Genomic DNA, 23,988 nt, shown 5'->3' on the forward strand with positions numbered 1-23,988 from the left:
GGCATGATTAACCTCTTACCAACCTTCCATGGGTTGGAAAATGAGAGTCCGTACATGCATATACGGGAATTCGAAGAGGTGATGGCTACATTCAACAACCGAGCTGATGTCACCAACATTGTGAGATTGAAATTCTTTCCTTTCTCGCTCAAAGACAAAGCAAAAAGCTGGTTGTATTCCCGAAGGCCTAGATCTATCGGAACATGGGATGAAATGACAAAAGCATTCTTTGCCAAATATTTCTCGCCCCATAAGACTAGCAGCCTTAAGAGGCAAATCTCTACCTTCATTCAGAAAGACCATGAAACTTTCCACCAGGTCTGGGAGAGGTTTAGAGATTTGATAAATCAATGCCCACATCATGGATACGAAAGCTGGCGTCTGATCAGCTATTTCTATGACGGTCTCACAACCGGACAAAGACAATTCGTACAAATAATGTGCAATGGCGAATTCCTTCAAAAAGATCCCGATGAAGCTTTCGAGTACCTCGACAATCTTGCTGAAAAGTCCTACACATGGAATGGACCAAGTCCTATGGACAAGCCACGATCAACTGGAATCTACCAATTGAGGGAAGATGACAACGTCAAAAGCCAAATTGAATCATTGAGACAACAATTCGAGGCTTTCAAATCTCAAGAAGGTAGAGGAATCCACATGGCTGCAAAGGTTGAGACACGAGATCCATGCTTCATCTGTGGAGGGACGGAACATCAACTGCAAGAGTGCCCAACTCTTGGTGAGCTAAGAGGAGGAAATGAGGAACAGTGCAATGCTTTAGGGGATTACAAGAAGCCTTATAACCCTTTCTCAAACACTTACAATCCTGGTTGGCGCAACCATCCAAATTTCAGCTGGAAGGATTCGAACCAAGCATCTGGAAGCCAATGGAGGCCTGAGCAGCAACAACCACCAAAATCATACATTTCTCCTCAAAATAGCATGCAGTCAAGTAATTCTCTTGAGAATACTTTGCAAATGCTTGCGCAAACTCAGATAGCCTCAACTCAAGAGCTCAAATCTTGTTTCACACAAATGGTAGAGGAAATGAAGGACATGAAAATCCAAATGACAAAGCTAAACACTACTTTGGCGATTCAAGAGCATGGGAGACTTCCCGCTCAACCTCTAATCCATCAAAAAGGGCAACACATGGCACAAACCTCCTCCTCTGCAGATACAAATTTCAAAGAGGTTAATGCCATCACTACTCGAAGTGGTCAAAGTACGGTTTCACCGTTAACTAAGACAACGAGTACGTCAATGCCCGCTCCAGATGATGATGTGCCAATAAGCATTCCAGTAAAGGCACCCTTTCCTCAAGCTTTGAAATCCACTGGAAAGGTACTAGAAAATCATGGTGAAATCCTAGACCTTTTAACAGAAGTGAAGATCAACTTGACATTGTTGCATGTGATCAAACAAGTACCAGCTTATGCCAAGGTTATCAAGGATTTGTGCACCGTTAAAAGAAAGCACCATGTCAAGAAAACTGCATTCTTGGCAGAACAAGCTAGCGCGGTAATTGACTGCAAAACACCACCTAAGTACAAAGATCCTGGTTATCCCACCATCTCATGTCAAATTGGGGAACAGGAATTTGGTCAAGCACTTCTAGACTTAGGAGCAAGTGTAAATCTCATGCCATATTCAATATACTTGCAATTAGGTCTAGGAGAACTCAAGCCCACATCTGTGGTGCTACAACTGGCTGATCGATCAGTTAAGAAACCTCGGGGAATAGTAGAAGACGTTCTTATTCAAATTGAAAAATTCTATTACCCTGTTGATTTTCTCATCTTGGACACTCAATCTGAAGTGATTATAAAGTCCAAAACTCCCATCATTCTTGGTAGACCTTTCCTCGCAACAGCTAATGCACTCATTAACTGTAGGAATGGTCTCATGAAAATCTCTTTCAGGAACATGACTCTAGAAGTGAATGTTTTCCACATCGGCAAACAACCACCTGACAACGATGAGTGTTTCCAATCCTATCTGATCGATACACTTATTTCGGAAGAGGTCGAATCGAAATACACGTCTATTCATTTTAATCACCTGTTCCAAATTTCAGAAAGTTCTGAGCCCGATGAGTCCATAGTCAACCCTGAAATCATCAAACACTCACAGGCTAGAAGAACCATGTTTTGGAATCCAATCTTTGAGGAACTCCCTCAAGATCGAGAAACACCAAAACCATCCATTGAACAAGCTCCTCAACCAAAGTTGGCCCAACTTCTTGACGGTCTTAAGCATGTTTTCCTGGGAGCTGACAACACTTTTCCTGTCATAATATCTTCCAAGATCAATGCCACACAAGAGCGCCAACTCATCAATGCGTTGAAAGAACAAAGAGATGCATTAGGATGGACGATAGCTGACAACAAAGGTATTAGTCGTTTAATTTGCTCCCATCACATTCAATTGGAAGACGGGGCTATACTGCGTCGTGACCCTCAAAGAAGATTGAATACAACGATGAAGGAAGTAGTAAAGACTGAAGTCTTGAAACTTTTTGATTCTGGCATAATCTATCCTGTTGCTGATAGTAAATGGGTCAGCCCAACTCAGGTTGTTCCCAAGAAATCTGGGGTAACAGTGGTACAAAATGAAAAAGGGGAACTTGTTCCTACCAAGGTCACAACTGGGTGGCGCATGTGCATTGATTATAGAAAGTTAAATGCAGCCACCCGCAAAGACCATTTTCCACTTCCATTCATCGATCAAATATTGGAACGTGTGGCAGGTCATCCTTTCTATAGTTTTCTCGATGGTTATTCAGGGTATTACCAAATCGATATTGCCTTAGAAGATCAGGATAAGACCACATTCACTTGTCCTTTTGGTACTTTTACCTTCTGGCGTATGCCATTTGGCCTGTGCAATGCTCCAGCCACTTTCCAGCGATGCATGATGAGCATATTTAGTGATATGATCGAGAAATGTATGGAAGTATTCATGGATGATTTGAAAGTCTTTGGAGATTCCTTTGAATCAAGCCTTCTCAATTTAGAGTCTGTGCTTAAACGTTGCAAAGAAAAGGGCTTGGTACTCAACTGGGAAAAGTGTCATTTCATGGTACCATCAGGCATAGTCTTGGGGCATGTCATGTCGGAACGAGGAATTGAGGTTGATCAATCAAAGATTGAACTCATATCAAAGCTGCCCACCCCCAAGATTGTTAAAGACATTCGGTCTTTTCTTGGGCATGCAGGATTCTATAGGAGGTTCATACAAAAAAATTCGACAATTGCTCGCCCTTTGTCAAACCTCCTAGCAAAAGATGTTGTGTTTAGTTGGACACCTGAGTGAGAGGAATCTTTTCGAGCGCTCGTTGCAAAACTCACTTCTGCCCCTATCATTCAGCCACCAGATTGGAACTTACCGTTCGAAATCATGTGTGATGCTAGCAATTATGCTATAGGGGTCGTCTTAGGTCAAAGAAGGGAAGGGAAGCCCTTCATTGTTTATTACGCAAGTAGAACTCTTAACATTGCTCAGATGAACTATTCTACTACTGAAAAAGAGTTACTTGCTGTAGTATTTGCACTTGACAAGTTTCGTTCCTACCTGATTGGTTCACCTATCACAGTCTTTACAGACCATTCTGCCTTAAAATACCTCCTTTCCAAAAAGGATGCTAAGGCACGTTTAATTAGGTGGATCCTTCTGTTACAGGAATTTGATCTGACCATAAAAGACAAGAAAGGAGTTGAAAACGTGGTAGCGGACCACTTATCTCGTCTTGAATTTTCTGATTCCGTTGATGGCCCAGCCATTCGAGATGACTTCCCTGATGAACATCTCTTCGTGGTCACTAAGTTGCCATGGTATGCTCATATCGTCAATTACTTAGTGACTGGCGAACTTCCAACTGCATGGAGTGCACAAGATAAACGTAAATTTTTGGTCGAGGTTCGTAACTTTTATTGGGACAACCCATATCTTTTCAAGTATTGCCCCGACCAAATTATGAGACGTTGCATTCCAGATGATGAAATTTTTAGTGTTCTGAACTTTTGTCATAATGAAGCTTGTGGTGGTCATTTTTCTATGAAAAAGACTGCTACAAAAATCTTACAGTGTGGTCTTTATTGGCCCACTTTGTTCAAAGACACTAACAATTTCTGTCGATCATGTGAAAGGTGTCAGAAATTAGGTGCCCTGTCCCGGCGACATATGATGCCATTGAACCCAATTCTTGTAATAGAAATATTCGATTGTTGGGGGATAGACTTTATGGGACCATTTCCACCTTCTTCTGGCTACCTTTACATTCTCCTCGCCATAGACTATGTCTCAAAATGGGTGGAAGTTGTGCCTTGTCGAAATAATGATAACACAACTGTTGTGAAATTCTTAAAGGAAAATGTGTTATCTAGGTTTGGCACACCTCACGCTATCATAAGTGATCAAGGCACCCATTTTTGCAACTATTCTTTCGAGACCTTAATGCAAAAATATGGTGTAATTCATAAGGTTGCATTGCCTTATCACCCACAGAAAAATGGCCAAGCTGAGTTAGCCAACCGAGAAATTAAGCAAATTTTAGAAAAGACGGTTAATCCTAACCGCAAAGATTGGTCCTCACGACTTCTCGATGCTCTCTGGGCATACCGCACTGCTTACAAAACTCAACTTGGTATGTCTCCTTATAGGCTAGTCTATGGTAAAGCCTGCCACCTTCCTGTTGAGCTGGAACACAAAGCTTATTGGGCAGTTAAAAGCCTAAATTTTGATCTCAAGGCGGTAGGACTCAATCATAAGCTTTAGTTGTCAGAAATTGAAGAATTTAGAAATGATGCTTATGAAAACTCTAGGATCTACAAGGCTAAAATGAAAGTGGCTCATGACAGGCAGATCCTAAGAAAAGAATTTGAGCCAAACCAACGAGTGCATCTTTATGACTCTCGTCTACATATCCACCCTGGCAAGCTGAGATCAAGGTGGACTGGCCCATATGTTGTGAAATCTGTCTTTCCCAATGGTGTTGTTGAGGTCATAGACCCAACTGATGGGAGAGAATTCAAAGTAAATGGCCAGCGACTGAAACACTACATAGAGAGGGTGACCCAGCCTGAAGAAGTCACCCTCGTGGAACCGGTTTACCAAGTCTGAGTAGTGTTCCAAATTGTTTGTACATAGGTTTGTTTTCTGTTTATTTCCCTTTTGTCATTTTATTTTAATTGTTATCATTTTGTGTTTTCAGTTTTTCATGTTTTAGAGAATCAATATTCGCTCTATCACTCAACGCTCGCTATCCAGGTGTTCTCTTTCCCTACTCTTTTACATTTATTATCTTTTGAGACATTGAGGACACTGTCAGATTTTGGTTGGGGGTGGTGAGCATATTCATGCACATTCATGTTGATTTTTGTCATACTAATATTTTCATGGTTAAATTTTTGAAAATTACTTATTTATTCTTGCAAAATGTTACTTTTGAGTCAATTTTTGTTATCTGTATTACTAAGAGTTTCTCTAGAGTTACCTAATGCACATGCCAAATGTTGTGGTAAAATGGTTGTTAGCACATATTTGCTTAGAAATTTGCCATGTTTAAGTAATTCATTCTTTTCTGTGAGAAGTGAGACTTGAGAAAGCAACTTAAATTTTTTTATTGATTCTTAGAAATTGTTATAATTATTTGGACAAGGTATTGTTGTATGAATGGATGATGTTTTAGGGATAATATTTTCTATAGACAAATCTTATTAGAGAGCCTTTTATTATGTTGTTCATGAAAAAAAAATGAAAAAAACAAGAAAGAAGAAGAAAAGAAAAAAGAAGAAAAAAAAAATAGAAAAAAAAAGGAGAAAGGCACAAGAGCAATATTTCTATCATTTTCAATTATATTGTCTCTTGTGTCTGGGATATCACTTCCCACCACGTCTGGGCATCATCCCGCAGTACAAGAGTAGCACAGATCACCCTATCGTGACCTACCAGCCCCATACTGTCAAGAATGGAACTGATCATGCCCATCCATTGCTCAGCTCTAAATGGATCTAGGCCTCCCTCAAAAACTGGAGGGTCATACTCCTGGAATCTTCCACAGAGAAATTCCCATCTGCTCTCAACCCTAGGCTGAGCCAAATCTGGTGCCCTTCCTGGCACAACACAGGAAGAGGTGCTCCCCAACAGATTCTGTTGTTGCCTCAAACACCTGATCTCTTCCTCATGCCTCTGCAATCTTGATTGCAAATCTGTGACTATCTGTTGAAAACTCTGAGGGGCAGATGAAGAACTTAACCCCTGGCTGAAACTCTCAGCCTCTAAATAACCACCACCAGGCCTCATAACTGCCTTGGCTATAAACCTGTTCTGCAGTCAATAACTTGACCCATTAGACACAATGAGCATATCATGAGTTTTCCCCCACGGGATCAATCTTACCACACCACATACACATATCACTGCAGTGCTATAAACATTCCCATGGCATTCACACATTAATCAGAATCCCTGCTCTTCCAACGTTCACACCATGCCTCAACTCAAGCATGCAAATATCACAATTATGTAATCATGGAGCAGGTAATCAAATGATCATATTCATAAATATATCCACGGAGCATATAATCACATAGTCAAGAGCCAAGCTCTATCAGAATCTCATGCTCCCTAATGCAATGTGCAGGTAAAGCATTCACAATCTATTTAAGCAGCTAAGCACATAACTACGAAAATAGTTACCATTCCTTGAGTGAAGCTATCTTCAATGATGAGTGTACATGCCCAGCTTGTCTTCAGGAACACATAAACCATGGCATGCTCTGATACCAAAATTGTAACGCCCCAACTCCAGGGACCGCTATAGTGCACATTGCAAAACAGTGCTAAACTCGATAATCGAGTCATTTGGCCATAAACGTGTAACTAAGTGTGATTAGTGGTTTAGGGTTTAAAAATTTCGATTGAGGTGTAACGTTTCACTAGAACGTTTAATATTTACATTGGGATCCCAAAAATATAATTTTAGAGTCTACTACAAAAGAATATTTACAACAGGCCGTTCTAAGCGGCAAAACAGGGTTTAACCCTAGTTCCTCTTTCAAACCTCGCCCAAGTATTGGTCGAGCAGCTGCATATGTACACGTCATCACCTAAGCTCTCCAATTCAAGGATGGCCCAGCTTCCTTTTGCCTTTACCTGCACCACAAAGCACCCGTGAGCCGAAGCCCAGCAAGAAAACTCATATGCTCAAAAACAGTCATATCATGATATCAAATCATATCTAGCATGCCTAGCATTCATAGCTCTACTCAGCATGCAAATGAATTCAAACATATGCTGGGGTATCCAGGATAAGAAAACATGGCCTTCTGATTGGAGGACTATCAAGTCAATCCTAATCAGATGAGTGTCGTAACACTAGAGGTTCTGATAAACCATGCTGAGTGACCGACAAGTGAATCACTAATTCAAGTGGAAGGGTGGCTGTTGGGTAAGCCTCTAACCTTCGATGGGTTCTAGTAAACCATACTGAGTGACTGACAAGCACGTCACTAATTCAAATGGAAGGCTGGCTGTTGGGTAAGCCTCTAACCTTCAACAGGTTCTGGTAAACCATACTGAGTGACCAACAAGCAAGTCACTGGGGCCTCAGTGCCCAAGCCATGCATATGATGATCAAAATGATCATGCAGAGCCCGTAGCTCTGATCAGATGAGTGAATATCACTTTGAGGTCTTGGTAAACCATACTGAGTGACTGACAACCAGGTCACTAGGGGCCCAGTGCCCATTTCCTGCAATGGCTCTACATGACTAGCCTTTAGCTAGATAAATGCTTGTTTATATTCATCGAACTTGAGGTCGGTCCTGCATTAATGCTTTTGGAGTCATTCAATGCAGAGGGTCAATTAGGTCCAATCAACATAGTTTGCACTACTCACTAGGGTTGTCATGACTAGTGAGTTAGCACAATGTGACCAGTGCCCAGTACCACTGCCGAACCTGACTAATAAGTCACAGCTTCACAGTTGATACTAGCACCTTTGCCAATTCTGACTAATTAGTCAGTGCCATGCACAAGTAAGCAATGCTATCAATATGTATCATATGCCAATTATCCAAGAATAGGGCACTCAGCATGCTTACTAAACAGTTGCTAGCATAATTATAATCATGCACAAACACAGAGACTCAAGCTCTGACCAATCTCATATTCATCAATCATGGCATGCTCTAATCACATGTTTCTCATGCATCACATGCATCACATTTGACCAACCATCATGCCTCAATAAGAATCATATGCAAATGGGCAAGATTGCCAAGCATTCATTATGCTACCAATGTTTACATTTAAACATCCAACATGCATCAAACATAACCATGCATGTCACACATATAGGGTGCAGTTTTCTTACCTTGGGTCCAAGCACAGGTTACCAACAAATGAGCCACAAGAACGATCCCGATTCCAAGCCTCTAGAGATAACCTAGTCACAACCATAATATAAAACCTCATCAAAATGAGTAAATAAATACTTCCAAACCCAACCCAAGCCTCCGAGACATCGAATCCCACTCAACTAAGTAGTAGGATCGATCCCGAGCCCTTAGAGCTAAGTTTCCATCACAAAAACACATTTTTGGGCAACTTTTCCCTTAAGGGCCGCGGCCCTACATGGCCATGCCGCGGCCCGCCCCCCTGGCAGAGCCTCCTCCATCTTCTTCAAGCTAGGGCCGCGGCGCCCAAGAACAGGGCCGCGGCCCAACCCCGCACCAACCACTTTTCTTCGTTTTTTTCATTTTAAAACCTTCCAAAAACCCATCCAAACATTTCCCAATCATTAAATCAAAGTTCCCAAACTTCTCAATGGTCTAAAACCACCAAAACCTGAAGCTCAAACAAACTAAAAACTCAACGATTCACAAAATCCAATTCAAGCTTAAAAACTTTTAAAAACTTAAAACTTAAACTTGAATTACCTCTGATTGAGTTGTTTCCAACTAAATCCTCCGGTTAATAAGCTTCTAATTCTCCTTAGGATTGCTATGCCTCGATCCTTGCTTGATTCCGAGTCCTAGAACTCAAGATACCTTCGAAAATGCGATCGGGAAACGAAAAGGGAACTTTTAGGGAGAGAGAACGCGCAGAACGTTCTTTTTATTTTCTTAAAAGGTTACTTCAAGCTTAAGTAGCTTCCAATAAAACCTAACGCTTGGGGTCCCGAAAACACCCCCGGGGACATTATAGTCAAAACTTCCAGAATTTCCCCCTGATCTTACTAACTTCCAATTTATCACCAAATATTAATTCCCATTACCCAATAACCCGGTAATGCTCTAAATACCCCTTGACTTACTCCGAGTCAAGCTTAAATCCCGTTGTGACTTTCCCACTAGCTTACCTCCTAGGATCGTCTTGTGCTGGGTAGCCCTGGCATAACCAAATAATAACAAAGCACCGCGCCCATTTCACATATATGCCAAAGTTGCCCGAAATGGCCAAAATATGAAAATCACCCAATTAATCACAAATGGGTTCACATGCATATTTAATACACCTAAACATGCATATTATCATTAAATAGCATAATAAATCAATTATGGCCCTCCCGACCTCCTAATCAAGGTCCTAAACCTTATTAGGAAATTTGGGGCATTACACCAGCCGCCAGCCGCCCTGACACAATCTGACGCTGCTGGTCCCATCAGCCTGACAGCCGCCTGACACGAGCTGACAGTTGCCCCACGGTCTCCCACGCGCCTGACGTTTCCTAACGCCACGTCCCATCCGAGCAGCCACCTGATGCGCCTGCCATGTTCCCCACGTGCCCGACCACGACTGACGCTCCTGACACACGCGCCTGACAAGCCAACCGAAGCCTGCCACGCGTCCCACTCGCCGGCAGTTGTTCCCCATGCGCCCGACCGTCAGCTGCCACAATCAGTCCCTGTCTCCCACGATTCAACACATTTTCCCCACTTCCACCAGTTTTTTATGCCACTTTCCCACTATTTTATACACGGTTTTACACGTTTTTGAGTCCTATTTACACTATAAATAGAGTACCAAATGGGGTAAAATTTCATCAAATTGTGGAAGGAAGAGTAGAGAGTATTGGAGAGAAAAACACTTATTTTTCCTATTTTTCTTTTACATTTTTGTGAGTGAAAACAATGCCTATTTTAGGCTAAATTCTCTTGTGGAAAGGCTAGAGTGGAGTTCATATTTAACATTATATTTTTTAATATATTGATTCTTTAGTTTGTTCTTCATTTCTATATATTTGTTACAATTAAATTTATTTTCTTCTAATTTTTATTCTAAATTTATTATTATCTTTTACATAAGTCTAGTCATGATCTTCTTATGTAATTTAGGTTTTTAATTTAATTTAGGGTATTTGTTATATTATATGCTTTTTACTGCATTCTGCCATTGGTATTTTGTCGCTCTAAGGTATATAATATGATAGGTTTTTAAAATTAGAAGTTAGTATAATTTAATTAAAGAACATATTTTAAGGTGAGCTTTAGTATATATATTTTCCAACTATAATTAATGGTGTAGAATTATAGTTGAGTAGAATGAATCAATTTTATTAAAATATAGATATGTTTGCATGAATGAAACTTATGCCTTCCATATTTTCTTTCTGATTCTAATTCCTCAATTTTGTTTATTTCATATTTATATTCTTTTTCAAAGTTACATCATTTCAAAGTTTATTATTTCTTATTTACTAATCTTCCTTTTTACTTGTATTTTACCTCTCTGTGGATACGACATAGCCCGATTACTTGTAACGACCCAAATTCACTAATAAGGCTTAAGGGCCTTGATTAGTGTGCCTGGAGGGCATAATGGGAATTATGTGTGATTTTAATGATTAAGATGCATGATTATGATTTAAAGCATGTTATATGACTATGTGTATTATGTTATGTGATTTGTACCACGTGGGTGTGGTGACATCAATGTGATGCACGTGCCGAGACGGTCCTAGAGAGCTAGATAACTTAAAGGTCACAACGGGATTTTATACTCGGCTCGGGAGGAGCCTAGGGCTAATTTGGGGATTTTGTAATTTAGTTCTTGTGAGATAATGGTAACTGGTAATTTGGTAACTTGTGTAACTGTTAGTAACCATAGAGAGTAACAGGTTTAGATGGAGAAATGGTAGAATTGCAATGGTTAGGAAATGACAAAAGGGCCTTTGAGGTTTAGTTAGGAAAGGGATATTAAAGGAAGGGTAGAGTGGTCAATTGGTTGAGGATAGATGAGCTTCAGCTGAAAGGAAAAGGTAGTCACGTATAACACTTTGGAAATTTATTTATGCTGAAATTGGAGGAAAATATAGAAGAAAAGAGAAGAAAAGGAAAGCTGAAGTTGGGAGACCTAAGAGGAGAGTTTTGATGGTTCAAGGCAACTAAGTTGAGCATAAGCCAAGATTACTCAGAGGTAAGGATTTGTCTATGATTTGTTTAAGTTTCAAGTCTGGTTTTTAGAGAATAAGCATGAATTGAAACAAGATAGTGGTTGGTTTTGCATGAATTCAGAGTTAGGATAATCAAAAGGGAAGGTGATTTGAAGCTAGAGTTGAGGAGAATTCAAGCTGGGTTCTTGGCTGAGGTAAGATTTTATCATGTTTAATTTTCGTAATTGGTGTGGTTTAAGACTCTAGAGGCATGATTTATGGTTTAGGAATTTGAAACTCAACATAGGATCTTGGATGTGCTTGTGTGATTGGGGTTGTTTATGATGTTTATGGGTTGTTAGAGGGTTCATTTGGGGTTCTGAATTGATTTTTGGGCTTAGGTACTTGTTTGGGATGATTTGGAATGGTTTAGGCTCGGGAGAAACGCAAGGAAAAACCCAGATTTCTGGGCTCGCGAAGGAGCGCCGCGGCCCTGTTCTTGGGCGCCGCGGCGCGAGGCTGATTCTGGGCAGGGCAAGCTCTTTGACTTGCTGGGCGCCGCGGCCCTCTAGGGCAGCGCCGCGGCGCTAGGCCAATTTCAGAGCATGGGATTTTGCAATTTTGAGCCTATGCTCCGGGGGTTCGGGGGATGTCTTCGGTGCTTTGTTTTAGGGATTTGGGGGATTCCGAGAGTGTGGGATTGGTTCCGGGAAGTAGTTTTGGATTGGTTAGTGATAAAGGATGTTTCATTTGTGTTGTGACTAGGTCTTTGGAGAGGCTCAGGGTAGAGGACCGTACTCGCGGCTTTGGGGCATCGGAAGCTCGGGATACAGGTGAGAATACTGCACCCGACTATATGTTGTGATGGGACTAAGTGCTCCCGAGAATTTTATCGTGTCAATGATGGTATTACGCCATGGGACATGTAAAAGCGGCCTAAGAGTGTCGTACATAATATCAGCGCACAGGGCGCGGCTTGGCCACTGGTAGCCGAGGACAGCTTAGTAATCGCTGAGCTCGGTTTAAGCGGGCCGGGGTCAGTGGGATAACAGAGGGGGCAGCCTGAGGGCGCCAGCCCTAGTTATCATTTGTGAACTGTAAATGATATGAATTGACATGCGTAATATGTGGAATACTTGATTAAACAGAATGGTTATATGGCTGAGATTATGTGATGCAATGTGAGATGTTGACTTGTCTGCTAATTGTTTATGCTCCGTTGTTGTTGTGTTTTCTTGCTGGGCCTTGGCTCACAGGTGCTACGTGGTGCAGGTAAAGGCAAGGGCAAGCTGGACCAATCCTGAGGTGGAGAGCTGCGGGGTTGAATGTACATAGCTAGTTGTTCGATCACCATGGTCGAGGAGTGAGTCAGGACAGGGATTACCTAACTGCTTGTTTTGCCTTAGTATGGCTGGTTATTGTATCTGAACCTTATAACTTTTGTAAATGGCCTTTAAATTGATATTTTGGGATCCCGTGTACATAAATAATGTTTCTTAATGAAAATGTGGCTTTTGAGACCAAAACATTTTAAACCCTAGTTCTTTTATAGTTTCGATGACACGCTTTCAATTGATTGACTTGATTAGCAAGTCTGGCACTTTATAAACACACAGTGTAACAGTCTTGGCTATCCAGGGCGTTACATTACTACTGCGACCACTTAGGAATTATTGGGCGATATCAGTAGGGTTGACGTCTTCATTGAGCTTGAATGGTAAACTGGTGAAGAACTGATGATTTTTAGAGGACATTCACATTTTTTGAGGAATTCGGCATGACTTGTGGCACAGAAATTTTCTATGAGTCGTTGTCTGACCTTGGAGAATGGATCAGGAGGCATGAGAAAATAGTTTGGTATGGATTCCCATGGAGAAAAATATTGTTTGTAGCCGAGGCCACCAGGAAGGATTCGTAAACCATTTTTCTTGGTGTAGACATCAAAACCAATAATTAGATCATTCCCTGGTAATTTTGAGCCAATTACTCTTTGAATGATAGAGCATCCTAGGAAGAACTGTAATTTAATTGGTTTACTGATGAGCTCTGTACAGAAGATGTTTCCATTTGCAGCGTGGAAGAATTGTTTTTCTTTCCTCCAATATTCTGGTGGGAGAACATTAGGGTTCATCATGGTGTATGATGCTCCCGTATCGAAGAAGGCTGCTACTTTGACTGGCCGAGCATACTTTGTAAAGAGGATCTGCGTGGAGATGATTGGCGATGGTTGTATTGTATTGATAGTTGCCATGTGGTAGAATTCATATGAAGCCTTCTGTTGTTCGAATGCACAGAGGGATTCTAGATTTATCTTGTCATCAATAGAGAAGATGGATTCTAGGTCATTCTCTTCGAGAGATATGCCCATTGTTTGTTGAATGTGGGAGGTCAGTTTGACCGTTTTCCCTTTGGGACATTGCTTGGCATAATGTCATTTGTCGCCACAGATGAAACATATGTTGGACTTCTTCCTGAAAGAGCGCTTCCTCCTTAGAAACTTGAATGAGCGACGTCCTTTTTCATTTGAGGATTTAAAGGTTTTAAACCTTTTGTTGTGTTTCATTTTTTCTGGAAGACAAGAACATGTTGATTATGATGGACATTTGATTCGTAGGTCCTTTTGGCTGCAAACCTTTCCGAGTTTCTTGGATTGTTTCATGAATTCTTGGATAAATTTGTGCTGAGAGCACATCTTTTCCAATTCCTTTAGAACTAGCTGATAGATTTCTCCAATCGTAGCATCAGCTAGGGTTCTTCTTGCTCCCGAGAGAAGTCTGAAGGTTTCTTCTCCTAGTGGTTTTGTTATGGAAGAGAGGAAAGTCTGTTTTAGATTTGGATAATCAATTCCATCTATTTGGTAGAATCGTTGGGTCATCTTTTTGTAATGCTTCTCCAAATCTCTCTTATCCATTGAACATCATTTTAGCTTAAAGAATTCTGCGCGTAGTCTTTCAGTGACTTGAGCTTCCTGTCCGCAGAATTTAATATACAGATAGGTCAGGGCATTTGTGACAGATGGAAGTTGTAAAAACGCCATTTGCCTGTAATCGCCCACACTTGTCCACCAGTCTTGTAGGGTGCCTGTAAAACATTAGACAAAGCTGAGGAGAACCGTTCCCGTGCTTCTAGTCTTTGTGATTCTAGGCTGAGCCAAGCCTAAAACTCTTGGAACCTTTCGCACCATTTTGATGGAGGGGTGTCATCTAAAGTAAAAGTTTGAAAATTTGAACCTTTACTCTTTTTTTTTTGGGGAACATGTGGTGGGTTGATTCATTTCCACTTTCGTCTTCACTTGTGATAATTGGTTCGGTCTGTGAGTTTGATCCAGCAGGTTGAACCATCAGATGTGGAAATGCTCCATCTTCATTGCTGGATAAGTTTTTACTGGATAAGCTGTCGGGATCACTAGGTATAGTATCATCAGAAGTTGAGCTCATTTCTTCAGACCAGTCATCTGAAGAATTGTCTGAACTAGCTGAAAAGCTTTGATCGTCTGAGTCTGTTTCTTTTTCTGCGATGTGGAGAGTGCTTGTATGTAGAATCATTTGTGACAAAGGATTTGTGGCTGGATGAACCATAAGTTGCTTGAGTTCGTATGTCGGTTGGCTTGGTGATTCTTTCTTCTTCCCTTTTTTTGTCTTCTGTTGTTGGTTTTCATCAAGCATGCGTCTTAATCTTACAACAGAGTCCTCTTGCACAGTTCTAGTAATAGGAAAAGGCTGGGAGGTTTTTGGTATTGTAGCAAACTGCCAAGGGACCGGCGTCGTAGTTATCCCGAACGGGGACGAGGTTCTCAAATAGCTAGTTGAAAAAGCCTTTGTCGGTTCTTGTTGGCAGAACGGTTCTTGAGGGATTCATATTGAGTTTTAAGGCTCTTCATCTCGGCTTCTTTTGCCAGGAATACTGGCATCGGGACTGAGTTTGCTTTGATGATGGCTAGAAGCTCTTCATGAGTCTGTTGGATCTTTGTAGTGAGTTTATCAATGTCAGTAGTCTGAGATTGTTTTACTTCCATCTCTATTCTAGTATTTTGTAACTCGACTTACTTTAAGACCTTGTTTTGGACAATCATATTTTTTGATTGCCAGTTGAGAACTTCTTCGGCCGGAGATACTTTTTTTAGAGACCCATCCGCATTCCTGGTTGTGGGGTTTTGAACCTTTGGTTGGTGAGAGACCGTTCCTTGGTTGTATTGTTTATCGAATCTCTTGAGAGGAGAAAAATCTGACTCATAATCAGTAGTAGTCATCATACATACTTGTGGAATTTGTTGGAGCTGATTTTGAGCAGGAAAAGCTTCTCCATGATGTTGCATCCATTTTGCTGTTTTTTTTTTGTAGCATGGCAAAATGTTCTGTTGAGGAGTCGAAAGTGGAGGCTCTTGGGAGCCTGTTGGAGGAAGCTCAATGTCCCATCCAGTTGGTTCTGGAGGAGAGTCAGGTAAGTCTTTGGGAGCAGAATATTTGACTATATAGTCAAACTTTCCAGAGGATTGGCCTAACAATCCTATTCCTTTTTCTCCTTGATCTAGCTGTTGCTTAAGTCATTTTCTTGAGCTTGGACATCGCTTTGGCTTTGGGAGGTCTTCTTCTATTTTTAGGTAGCTTTTGCAGTCGCAAACATCCCAATACTTATGTCCATCCGTGATAAACGAGTTTTAGACTTGTTTATCTATGTGTTTTTCAGATAAAGTATTAAGTGTTTGTTTTGCTTTGTTCTATTTTACGCTGGTTTTTGTATGTTTTCAGGTTTCGAAGGGCTTAGGTGACTTAGGTGTGGAAACATGGTGGAAAAATAGACAAAATGACAAAAATTGGTGGAAAACGGTGTTTCGGAGCACTTCCTGCAACCGCAAGAAGGGTGTCTTGCAGCCGCAATTCCAAAAGAGTTTTGGCATTTCCAGGGCATTCCTACGAGCGCAAGAATGACATCCTGCGACCGCAGGATACGTCTACAAATGAGAAAAACATTGATTTTCAATTAAGGGTGTTTTGATCATTTCATGTTTAAAAAAATGCTAATTAGGTTTAAATTACGATTAAGGAGAGAAAATGAGGCACTTTTTGCAGACCTAGACTGGGAGAAGAGGCTTAGGAGTGCTTTGGGATGAAGATTGGATCTATCATTTAGAGTTTTTTTCTTCTCTTTTTATTTTTAGTTTATGTTAATTTCATGTATATGGATTTCTTAGTGATGAACATGAACTAAATTCTATTTAGGGTTTTTAATTGAATCTCTTGAATCTTTATTATGAATTAATGCAAGTTTTTAATTTCTTCTTCACCTAAGATCTATTCAATTTGTGTTTATTATGTATGTAATTGATTGTGCACCCTTTACATGCTATTTATGAATTCAAATCAAAATCTGAGAAGTGAGATTTGGATATGCTAAAATTGAATAGACATAGATTTCAATTTAGAACGAGAGTATCAAATTGATCTATGTGATTTAGGGCTGAGTTCATTGCTTCCTATCGTTTAAATTTCTCATAGAAATATAGAGAATTTGCATATGGTCGAGTTTTATATTTCTTAACCTGAATATTTAACATTTGTGCGTGTCTTTCATCTTAATGAGAAGAATTATCTTTATGATTACGTAAATGAATAATAAAGTGGATAGTAGAGGATATTAGAATCCTTAATTTATCATATATATTTGAATCAAGTTTACTGCAAGATTATTGTTCTTCATTTAATTTTGTTATTTATTATTTTTAATTTTAAAAATTCCAATTTTGATTACCAAATAGAAAATAAAATAGGCTATTGGTAATTGATAATCAGTCAATGTGGGAACGATATCGGTCTTACGGAAATAAACTACAAGAGTGATTACGTATACTTGCGTAGCTTTAATTTTCGCAAAAATCCGAAGATTCGAAAGCATAAATAGGGCTGCCTTGAGAACCAAATGATTGGATTTCCACATCAGCTGGTGTGACAGAAGTCATCATATACTGGGTGGTAAAGCAACTGGGAGTCTTTGTTTGAGTTATGTCAAAGATTATTTCAACAGAGTCATCTTCTTTCTTGTGATAAGATGGTTCAGTAAGAGTCTGGACAGCTTTTTGAGGTTAATGGAGCATCTCATAGTTTGTTATCCATGAACTAGGAAAAATCTTCATAAGATCATCTGTAGAGATTTGCCTTGGAATATGAGTGCATGTTGGAACTTGGGTAGAGTCTACCGAGACCAGTAATGCTTCTTCAGCTGTTGGCAAAGAAAGATCCAGAGCGTGATCTTGGAGTCTGTATGTCATCTGGTAGTGAAAAGTAGCTCCAATGGAAGTAAGATCTTGGTCAATTCTAGAAAGTTGGGCCTCTACTTTGAAAGCATCAATCAAGCGGTTGTCTTTGATAGACATATTAAAGTTAGGAAACAGTGTAGTTATTACTATTCCTGCGTTTAATGTAGTTTCTATGGTTGCAATGCTTGCATGTTGGTATTTCCTCATTCACGTGTCAAGCAAACCCATTCGGCAGCCGATGGGAAGGCCCTTTCGGTCATGAAGGGAAATAACTAAGTGAATGGCACCAAAATGAATATGGGTGAATCCTTGCGCAATCCACTCGGGAATAAATTTAGGAAGGATTTGTAACGTAACGAATTGGACCTCAGGAGTAGGTCTCAATTGACACTCGCTGAATTTAGAAGCTTGGATATATTCTTTTGGGGCTTTGTAGGATGGTTTGATGAGCGCTTTAATGGACCGGGTAAAAGGAGTAATGGATTTTAGGAAAATTTGGTATGGGTTAATCAAAGGAAGGTTGTTATTGGTAATCTTGTTTTCTTCAAGAACATATGATAGTTCATAAATAAAGTCAAGTTTGTTGGCTGTGAACTTACGAAAAGAAGGAGAAGGAGTAAGTGACAAGGGTGATATTATAAGATCACTAGAGTTTGCAAAACTTGTAGATAAGGTTTCGTTTGCCATGATCTCATAGTAACAATATTGACAACCACATGTCAATTTCTTATTCCTTTATTTCTTGTATCCACTTAGGTCTATATGCTTTTTCAGTATGTAACTATGTAGAAAGAAACATAAAGTGAGTTGATTTTTGGAGAGAAAACAGAGTAAGAGAGTGTATCATTTACTTGTTTGTCTTTGATTGTTCACAGAGTGTTTGAGAGTTTTGTGAGAGTTGTCAAGAACAAATTATCTTGACTAAGTTTGTATTGTTACTGTTCATAGTGGATTCAAGAACTCGTGTGTGGACGAGCTTTAACTAAATGTAGATTCCATATTAGGGCTCAACCAAGATAATTCGTGTTGCATCTGTGAATGTTCTAGATTAGTCTCAAGCCTTGTTGTTGTGATATTCCAACAAAATATATAAACTAGGAAAGAGAATTCATTACGAGTAGAATTAGAAACTAAAAATAATAGCCTAGTTCAATACATAATAGACAAGAGTCTCGATCAGGAATATTCAGAAGACATTCTTTACAACAGGGAAAATGGAAAACTCAGGAGAATGTCACTTTATTATTCTCCCAAAATTTATCATAAAAATTCCTGGAAAAATTGTTATAAGTACAATATGAAGAGTGAGCAAAACATGTTAATAATTTTTCTTTTAGCACCTACTAAATTTCAATACTAAAGACTTTTTCGAGGCAAGTCGATACAATAATTGGCCCTACCAAATCCCCAGCAGCACAGCCTGCAAAGAGATGCCCATTTTGAATATAGATATGTTAAGCATTTAGAAATTGAACAATATGGATATGGTGCATCTACAAAGCAAGCATATTACAGAGAAAATATGCTTACCTATCCATTGACCAGCTGAAGGCCGAAATAAAACTGCACCAATTCCTGCTCCAATAGAAGCAAAAACTAGTGATGAACTGCATTTGATTGTGGTAGAAGTGAGCTTCTTTGCAAGAAGTTTAACTTGTTCTGCTGGCTCAACTTCATCGACCTCTTCTTTCAAATTCAGCAAACGAGTGATGAATCGGTAAAACTCAATGGCAACTTGAACAGTCCATGATGCTGCAACTCCTAGAAGATGTCCTGCTTAAGATAGTAGCAATCAGAACACAAAAGCTGAGAGATAAAGCAAAAAGTAAAAATAAAATAAAATTTGAAGTCAACCTCTGAAAGTTGTTTTGCCAACTCTGTAGAAGAAAACATAAGCAGGCATTCCTCTTGCAGCCTTGCGTGTGGCTGATTTTGGAACATCTGTCAATAATTACATCCATTAGCTTCTCACTAGATTTTCTTACATTAATTCTATAAATTATTGTAATATATATGAATGAAAATACCTTTTAAAAGTTTCCATGCCATTCGCTGGGAAACGTGATGGACAGCCATTCTTTCCAAAATTCGTCTAGTTGTGACAATAGTCGTCTATAACAAGATGTAAAATATAAGTCAGATCTTGTTTGAGCTGTACCTTTCAAAAAAAAACTTATTATGAACTGGAAGTTCTGCTTTTTAAGACATCTTCCCAAAATGTCTAGCATAAAACAATTAGATGTATGTCATATTCTGGCAATAACAAAATTCGTAAACAGTATATCACAATCTCAAACAGAAGACAATATGAAACTATGAAAAGTCAAAACTTACCTCACGACCGATTTGTTTTACTGATTTTTTTAAAGGAACAACATAGTCTACAGGCTGTTCTTCCTGAGTTTCCTGGAGAAAGTCATCATCATCTGCATCCAAATTCGTACGAGGCTCCAAAAGTGGTAAATAGAACAATAGAAATGATCTCAAGGAGGTCATCGCTAATGCCCTAAACTCAAAAGCCGAAAATAGAGGCTTTAACTCAATTTTGTACTCCTTAGTACTGTATTTAAGAGCATCATTCTGAAAGAATTTTTCAGATGCAGTTTTGAAGCTAGTTACATAATCATCAGACCACGCTGCACCAGCATCACATTGAACAATTGGTATCCTGAAATTACTGTGGCAACACTAGACCAATTCAGTACATGGTCTATAGCATAAATTGAGCCAAAAAGAAAAACATTCCAAAAGCAAAAGGGACTTCTATATTGAATAAATAAAGAAAGAAAGAAAGAAAGGTAGTTTTCTATCCTCTAGATTGTATCTAATTTTACAACCAGTTTAAATCTGGAAAATTAAATCAATAAGGGGGCAAAAAGAGAAAAAAAATCTCAATCATATACAAGTAAATTACGAAAACAAGATCAAAGACAATTATATAAATTCAGTACAACACGCGTACAAATTGGAAAAGAGAGAAAATTAAGAAAGGTAAAAGTACCCAAATAAAGCTTTATAGGCATAAGGGGTTCCGGCAGCCACAGAGGCAGCAGCAGCAGAGGCGGCAGCCGCGGCTGAAATAAACCCAGAAGAGTGAGCTGTGTATAAACTTGGGTTTTTCCTCAACAGATCCAAGGCTATAGCTATTCCCGCCATCGTCAACTAATTAAATCTACAAGAAATATATAACACAATCAGATTCATATATATAACAAAAATTAATCGATGTTTAGGCCCAAAAAGTAAAATAATAGACTAATAGTACTAGCAAAGCATACGCATGGCTGCATTATCCACAAAAATCAAATCAGAATCAGATCATATAGTTCAGACTCAAACCCAATAAAACAAATGAACACAAATTTATTTTCAAAATAAAAGACATAAAAATCAGAATCAGAATCAGAATCAGATCATATGCGTAACACAAAGTGAGTGGGAGGGAGTATATACACAGAAATTTAGAAATTGAGTAGATGACTATACCCGAGGCCCGAGGGGGGTGAGCTGCTGCAGGTCGTGCGTCGTGGGCTACTGCAGGTGCGTCCGAGGGCGTCTCCGTTTGTGTGAGTGAGAGAGAGAGAGCTGCTGGTACTGGTGAGAGAGGGAAGGAGCTGCCGTCGACGACTGGGAATGAGGTGAGAATGAGAGAGGGAGAGGCGGCACATAGATCGTGTTTTGGCCTGAATAGTGGTGTGGACTGCGGAAAAGGCTAAAATGAATTCTTTAATGTGGTGCGTGGGAGGCGTACAATAAGATCAAGGACAACCCATGTAATTCTTTAGTTTTAGTTTTAAAGTTATAAATATTCTCTATAATTTTAATAAAATCTAATTTATTATTTTTTTTAAATATATAATAAAATAAATTATAATATATAAAAATATTTATATCAATAATCTTTATATATATATATAACATCTTAACTTAACGTTGACATATATATTTATATAGCTACATGATATATATATATAAAATATAATAATATTTTAAAAAAATTAATAATTGAAATAAAATAACAATTGAAAAGTATTATATATGCATAAACTATTTTTAGGTTTTAATGTATCTCGCAATGTCTTTTAGTGAATTTGATAAAAAAAAAGAGTTCAAATCACTTCATAAAAAACAAACTATCATACAAATTTATAACATAAAAAAATAATATGTATGCCTTTATTATTTTTAAATATATATAATTTAATTATTTAAATTATCATAAAATATCTTAAAGATTTTCTATTTTAATTAATTAATTTATTTATTTATTTATTTTTGTTTAAATTTATTATGTTTATTCTAATTTTTTAATTTGTCAGTGACAACAAAAGATTATATATTATATGTTTAATATAATATTAAATTTAAATTTAATTAAATTTTATTTAAGTCATTAAATATATGATTTTATTATTTTTAAATAATTATCATGATAAAATATCTTAAAAATATCTTATTTTAATTTGTTTATTGATTTATTTATTTAATTTTTGTTGACGCGGTTCTTCGCCAACAGATAATTAAGAGAGTAGAGAGTGGGATTAATGCTAAGTAATGAACCATAATAGATGAATGATCTTAAAATAAAGGGGTGACACGAATACTTTTTTAGGTGGTTCAAAGGTTAAAATCTTTCTAGTCCACCAGCCAATATTATTGCTATTTCTATGGTATTCTTTACAGGGTGTTTCTTTACACAATAGAATCCAACCCTTTCCAACTCCTAGGGTCTCCATATTTATAGGAGAGGGCACCTGGGGGTTGGCAAGGGGGGTCATCACGTGACCTTCTCACCCATCATGTCACTTCTGTGACATTCATAATTAATTCCTAAAACCTGACAATGGAGTGTGGTCTGATCAATAGGTGAGGGGGATAATGGGCCGCACGGCCTAACCCAGTTGTGGGTGCCTAAACACGCACGTTTACGCTGCGTGTCCGAGAAGTCAGGGATATATCAGACACGTGATGTCTGATATATGCATGTTTACATTGCGCGGTTGACTTTATAAGGGGTCAGAGGTGCCAACTCAAGCTCGTGCCTCGAGCTTGTTGTATCCTTAGCCCGTGGTGTCCACGCCTCTGATCTAACTCAGTCAACTCATTAAGCCTTTGGCTACCTTGAGCTAAAGAGGTAGGACCTGGTGACAGCAGCTCCGGGCACGTGATATCCACGTGGCTAATATAATTATGTCATTTCTCAGCTCGCTAATAGCTCGTGGATATTTAGGGCGTACAATTTTATTTAAGTTTAAGTTATGTTTACAATCTATAGTTAAATATAAGAATATTCCGTTAAAGTTAACGGTAAAAAATAAAAAACTATTAAAACCAAGAATTTCTGTTATCTACACACTTTTTATATAGAAGAGATATATCTTTTATATAAAAAATTCAGTTTATTTACCTTTTTTTTTCTTCAGTAATCCCGAGTACGAGAAAGCATCTTACTCGACTTTCGTTTCAAAAAATACATGTTTGGGTATTCTTTTTTTTATTTTATTTTTCATGACGTCATTTATTGTAGTTATGGTCTACGTCATTTAAATTTTCAAATAATTTACAGTACCGAAAACATTGTTCATTATATTTTTTCATAAAATAGGTTTACTATGTGTGTTCCAAAAAATACAAAAATGTTTTCAGCACTATAAATTATTCACAATTTTTCTAAAATTTAGAGAAATGGTGTTGTAACTACAACGAACACCATTATAAAAAAATAGAAGAAAAAAATTATTCTAGCATGTATTTTAAGAAGCAGAAGTTGACAAAGAGGTTGAAATAAGAATTCGTTGTTAGCACTCCTCTCCTCAGGATTATGAAAATGAGTAATGATATGTGCACCCATATCTTACACCCAATTTTCACACTATCAAGTAGCACTGCCATGTCATTCAGCCTTTATAATTTTTTTTATTTACAAAATAATCATATATTTTATGCACTATTACTTTATGAGTATAATGGAACAAACTTTTCTTGCACGTTTATTTTACTCTTCATTCAGTTTTGCTCATATTAATGTTCTTTCAAACTATTCAACTCCTCACATTTGATTTTCACAGAGTTTTTTAATTAAATTTCAATCACTAATTTAGGATTAAAAAATTGTTATGCTTTAATATTTAGTCTGTTGTTTTTTAAGGTTTTAATTTGTTCTGTTTTGTTAGCTTTTTATTTGGTTATATTTGTTTCTTTGTCCTAGTCTGAATGAAGTTTATGGTTGTACTCTTATATATGTTTATATTTGGGAGTAATGACTTTCTATATATAAGTTTGGTCTTATTTTGGCTTCTTCACTTTTGGGCTTTCGTTTTGCTCATTACTTTTAAAACTAAAGATATCTATTTAT

The 23,988-nt window shown here is 38.3% G+C and overlaps 1 protein-coding gene and 1 non-coding gene across 2 annotated transcripts; both read right to left on the reverse strand.

Moving 5' to 3' along the window:
* Nucleotides 1-261: 261 nt before the first annotated feature.
* On the reverse strand, nucleotides 262-368 carry LOC133813512 (small nucleolar RNA R71). The gene has a single exon (XR_009884521.1). It is a non-coding gene; the product is annotated as a small nucleolar RNA R71 (small nucleolar RNA).
* An 18,355-nt stretch (nucleotides 369-18,723) lies between these two features.
* On the reverse strand, nucleotides 18,724-21,371 carry LOC133785649 (uncharacterized). Its single transcript, XM_062224872.1, has 7 exons — nucleotides 21,120-21,371; nucleotides 20,635-20,805; nucleotides 19,968-20,310; nucleotides 19,661-19,745; nucleotides 19,488-19,574; nucleotides 19,164-19,406; nucleotides 18,724-19,053 (listed from the first exon to the last, which is right to left on the reverse strand). The coding sequence occupies exons 2-7, from the start codon at nucleotides 20,787-20,789 to the stop codon at nucleotides 18,977-18,979; spliced, it is 990 nt and encodes a 329-aa protein (XP_062080856.1). The 5' UTR covers nucleotides 20,790-20,805; nucleotides 21,120-21,371; the 3' UTR covers nucleotides 18,724-18,976.
* Nucleotides 21,372-23,988: the final 2,617 nt, after the last annotated feature.

The sequence above is a fragment of the Humulus lupulus genome, chromosome 1 (genome assembly GCF_963169125.1).
Source record: "Humulus lupulus chromosome 1, drHumLupu1.1, whole genome shotgun sequence".
Classification (NCBI taxonomy): domain Eukaryota; kingdom Viridiplantae; phylum Streptophyta; class Magnoliopsida; order Rosales; family Cannabaceae; genus Humulus; species Humulus lupulus.

Bases quoted from the DNA above. Each gene is read 5' to 3' on its own strand.
- LOC133785649 (XM_062224872.1), bottom strand. From the start codon at position 20,789: ATGGCGGGAATAGCTATAGCCTTGGATCTGTTGAGGAAAAACCCAAGT. The intron at 19,746-19,967 runs GTAAGTTTTGAC...ATCTTGTTATAG, and splicing joins TAAAACAAATCGGTCGTGAG to ACGACTATTGTCACAACTAG. The intron at 19,407-19,487 runs GTTGACTTCAAA...TATCTTAAGCAG, and splicing joins TGGCAAAACAACTTTCAGAG to GACATCTTCTAGGAGTTGCA.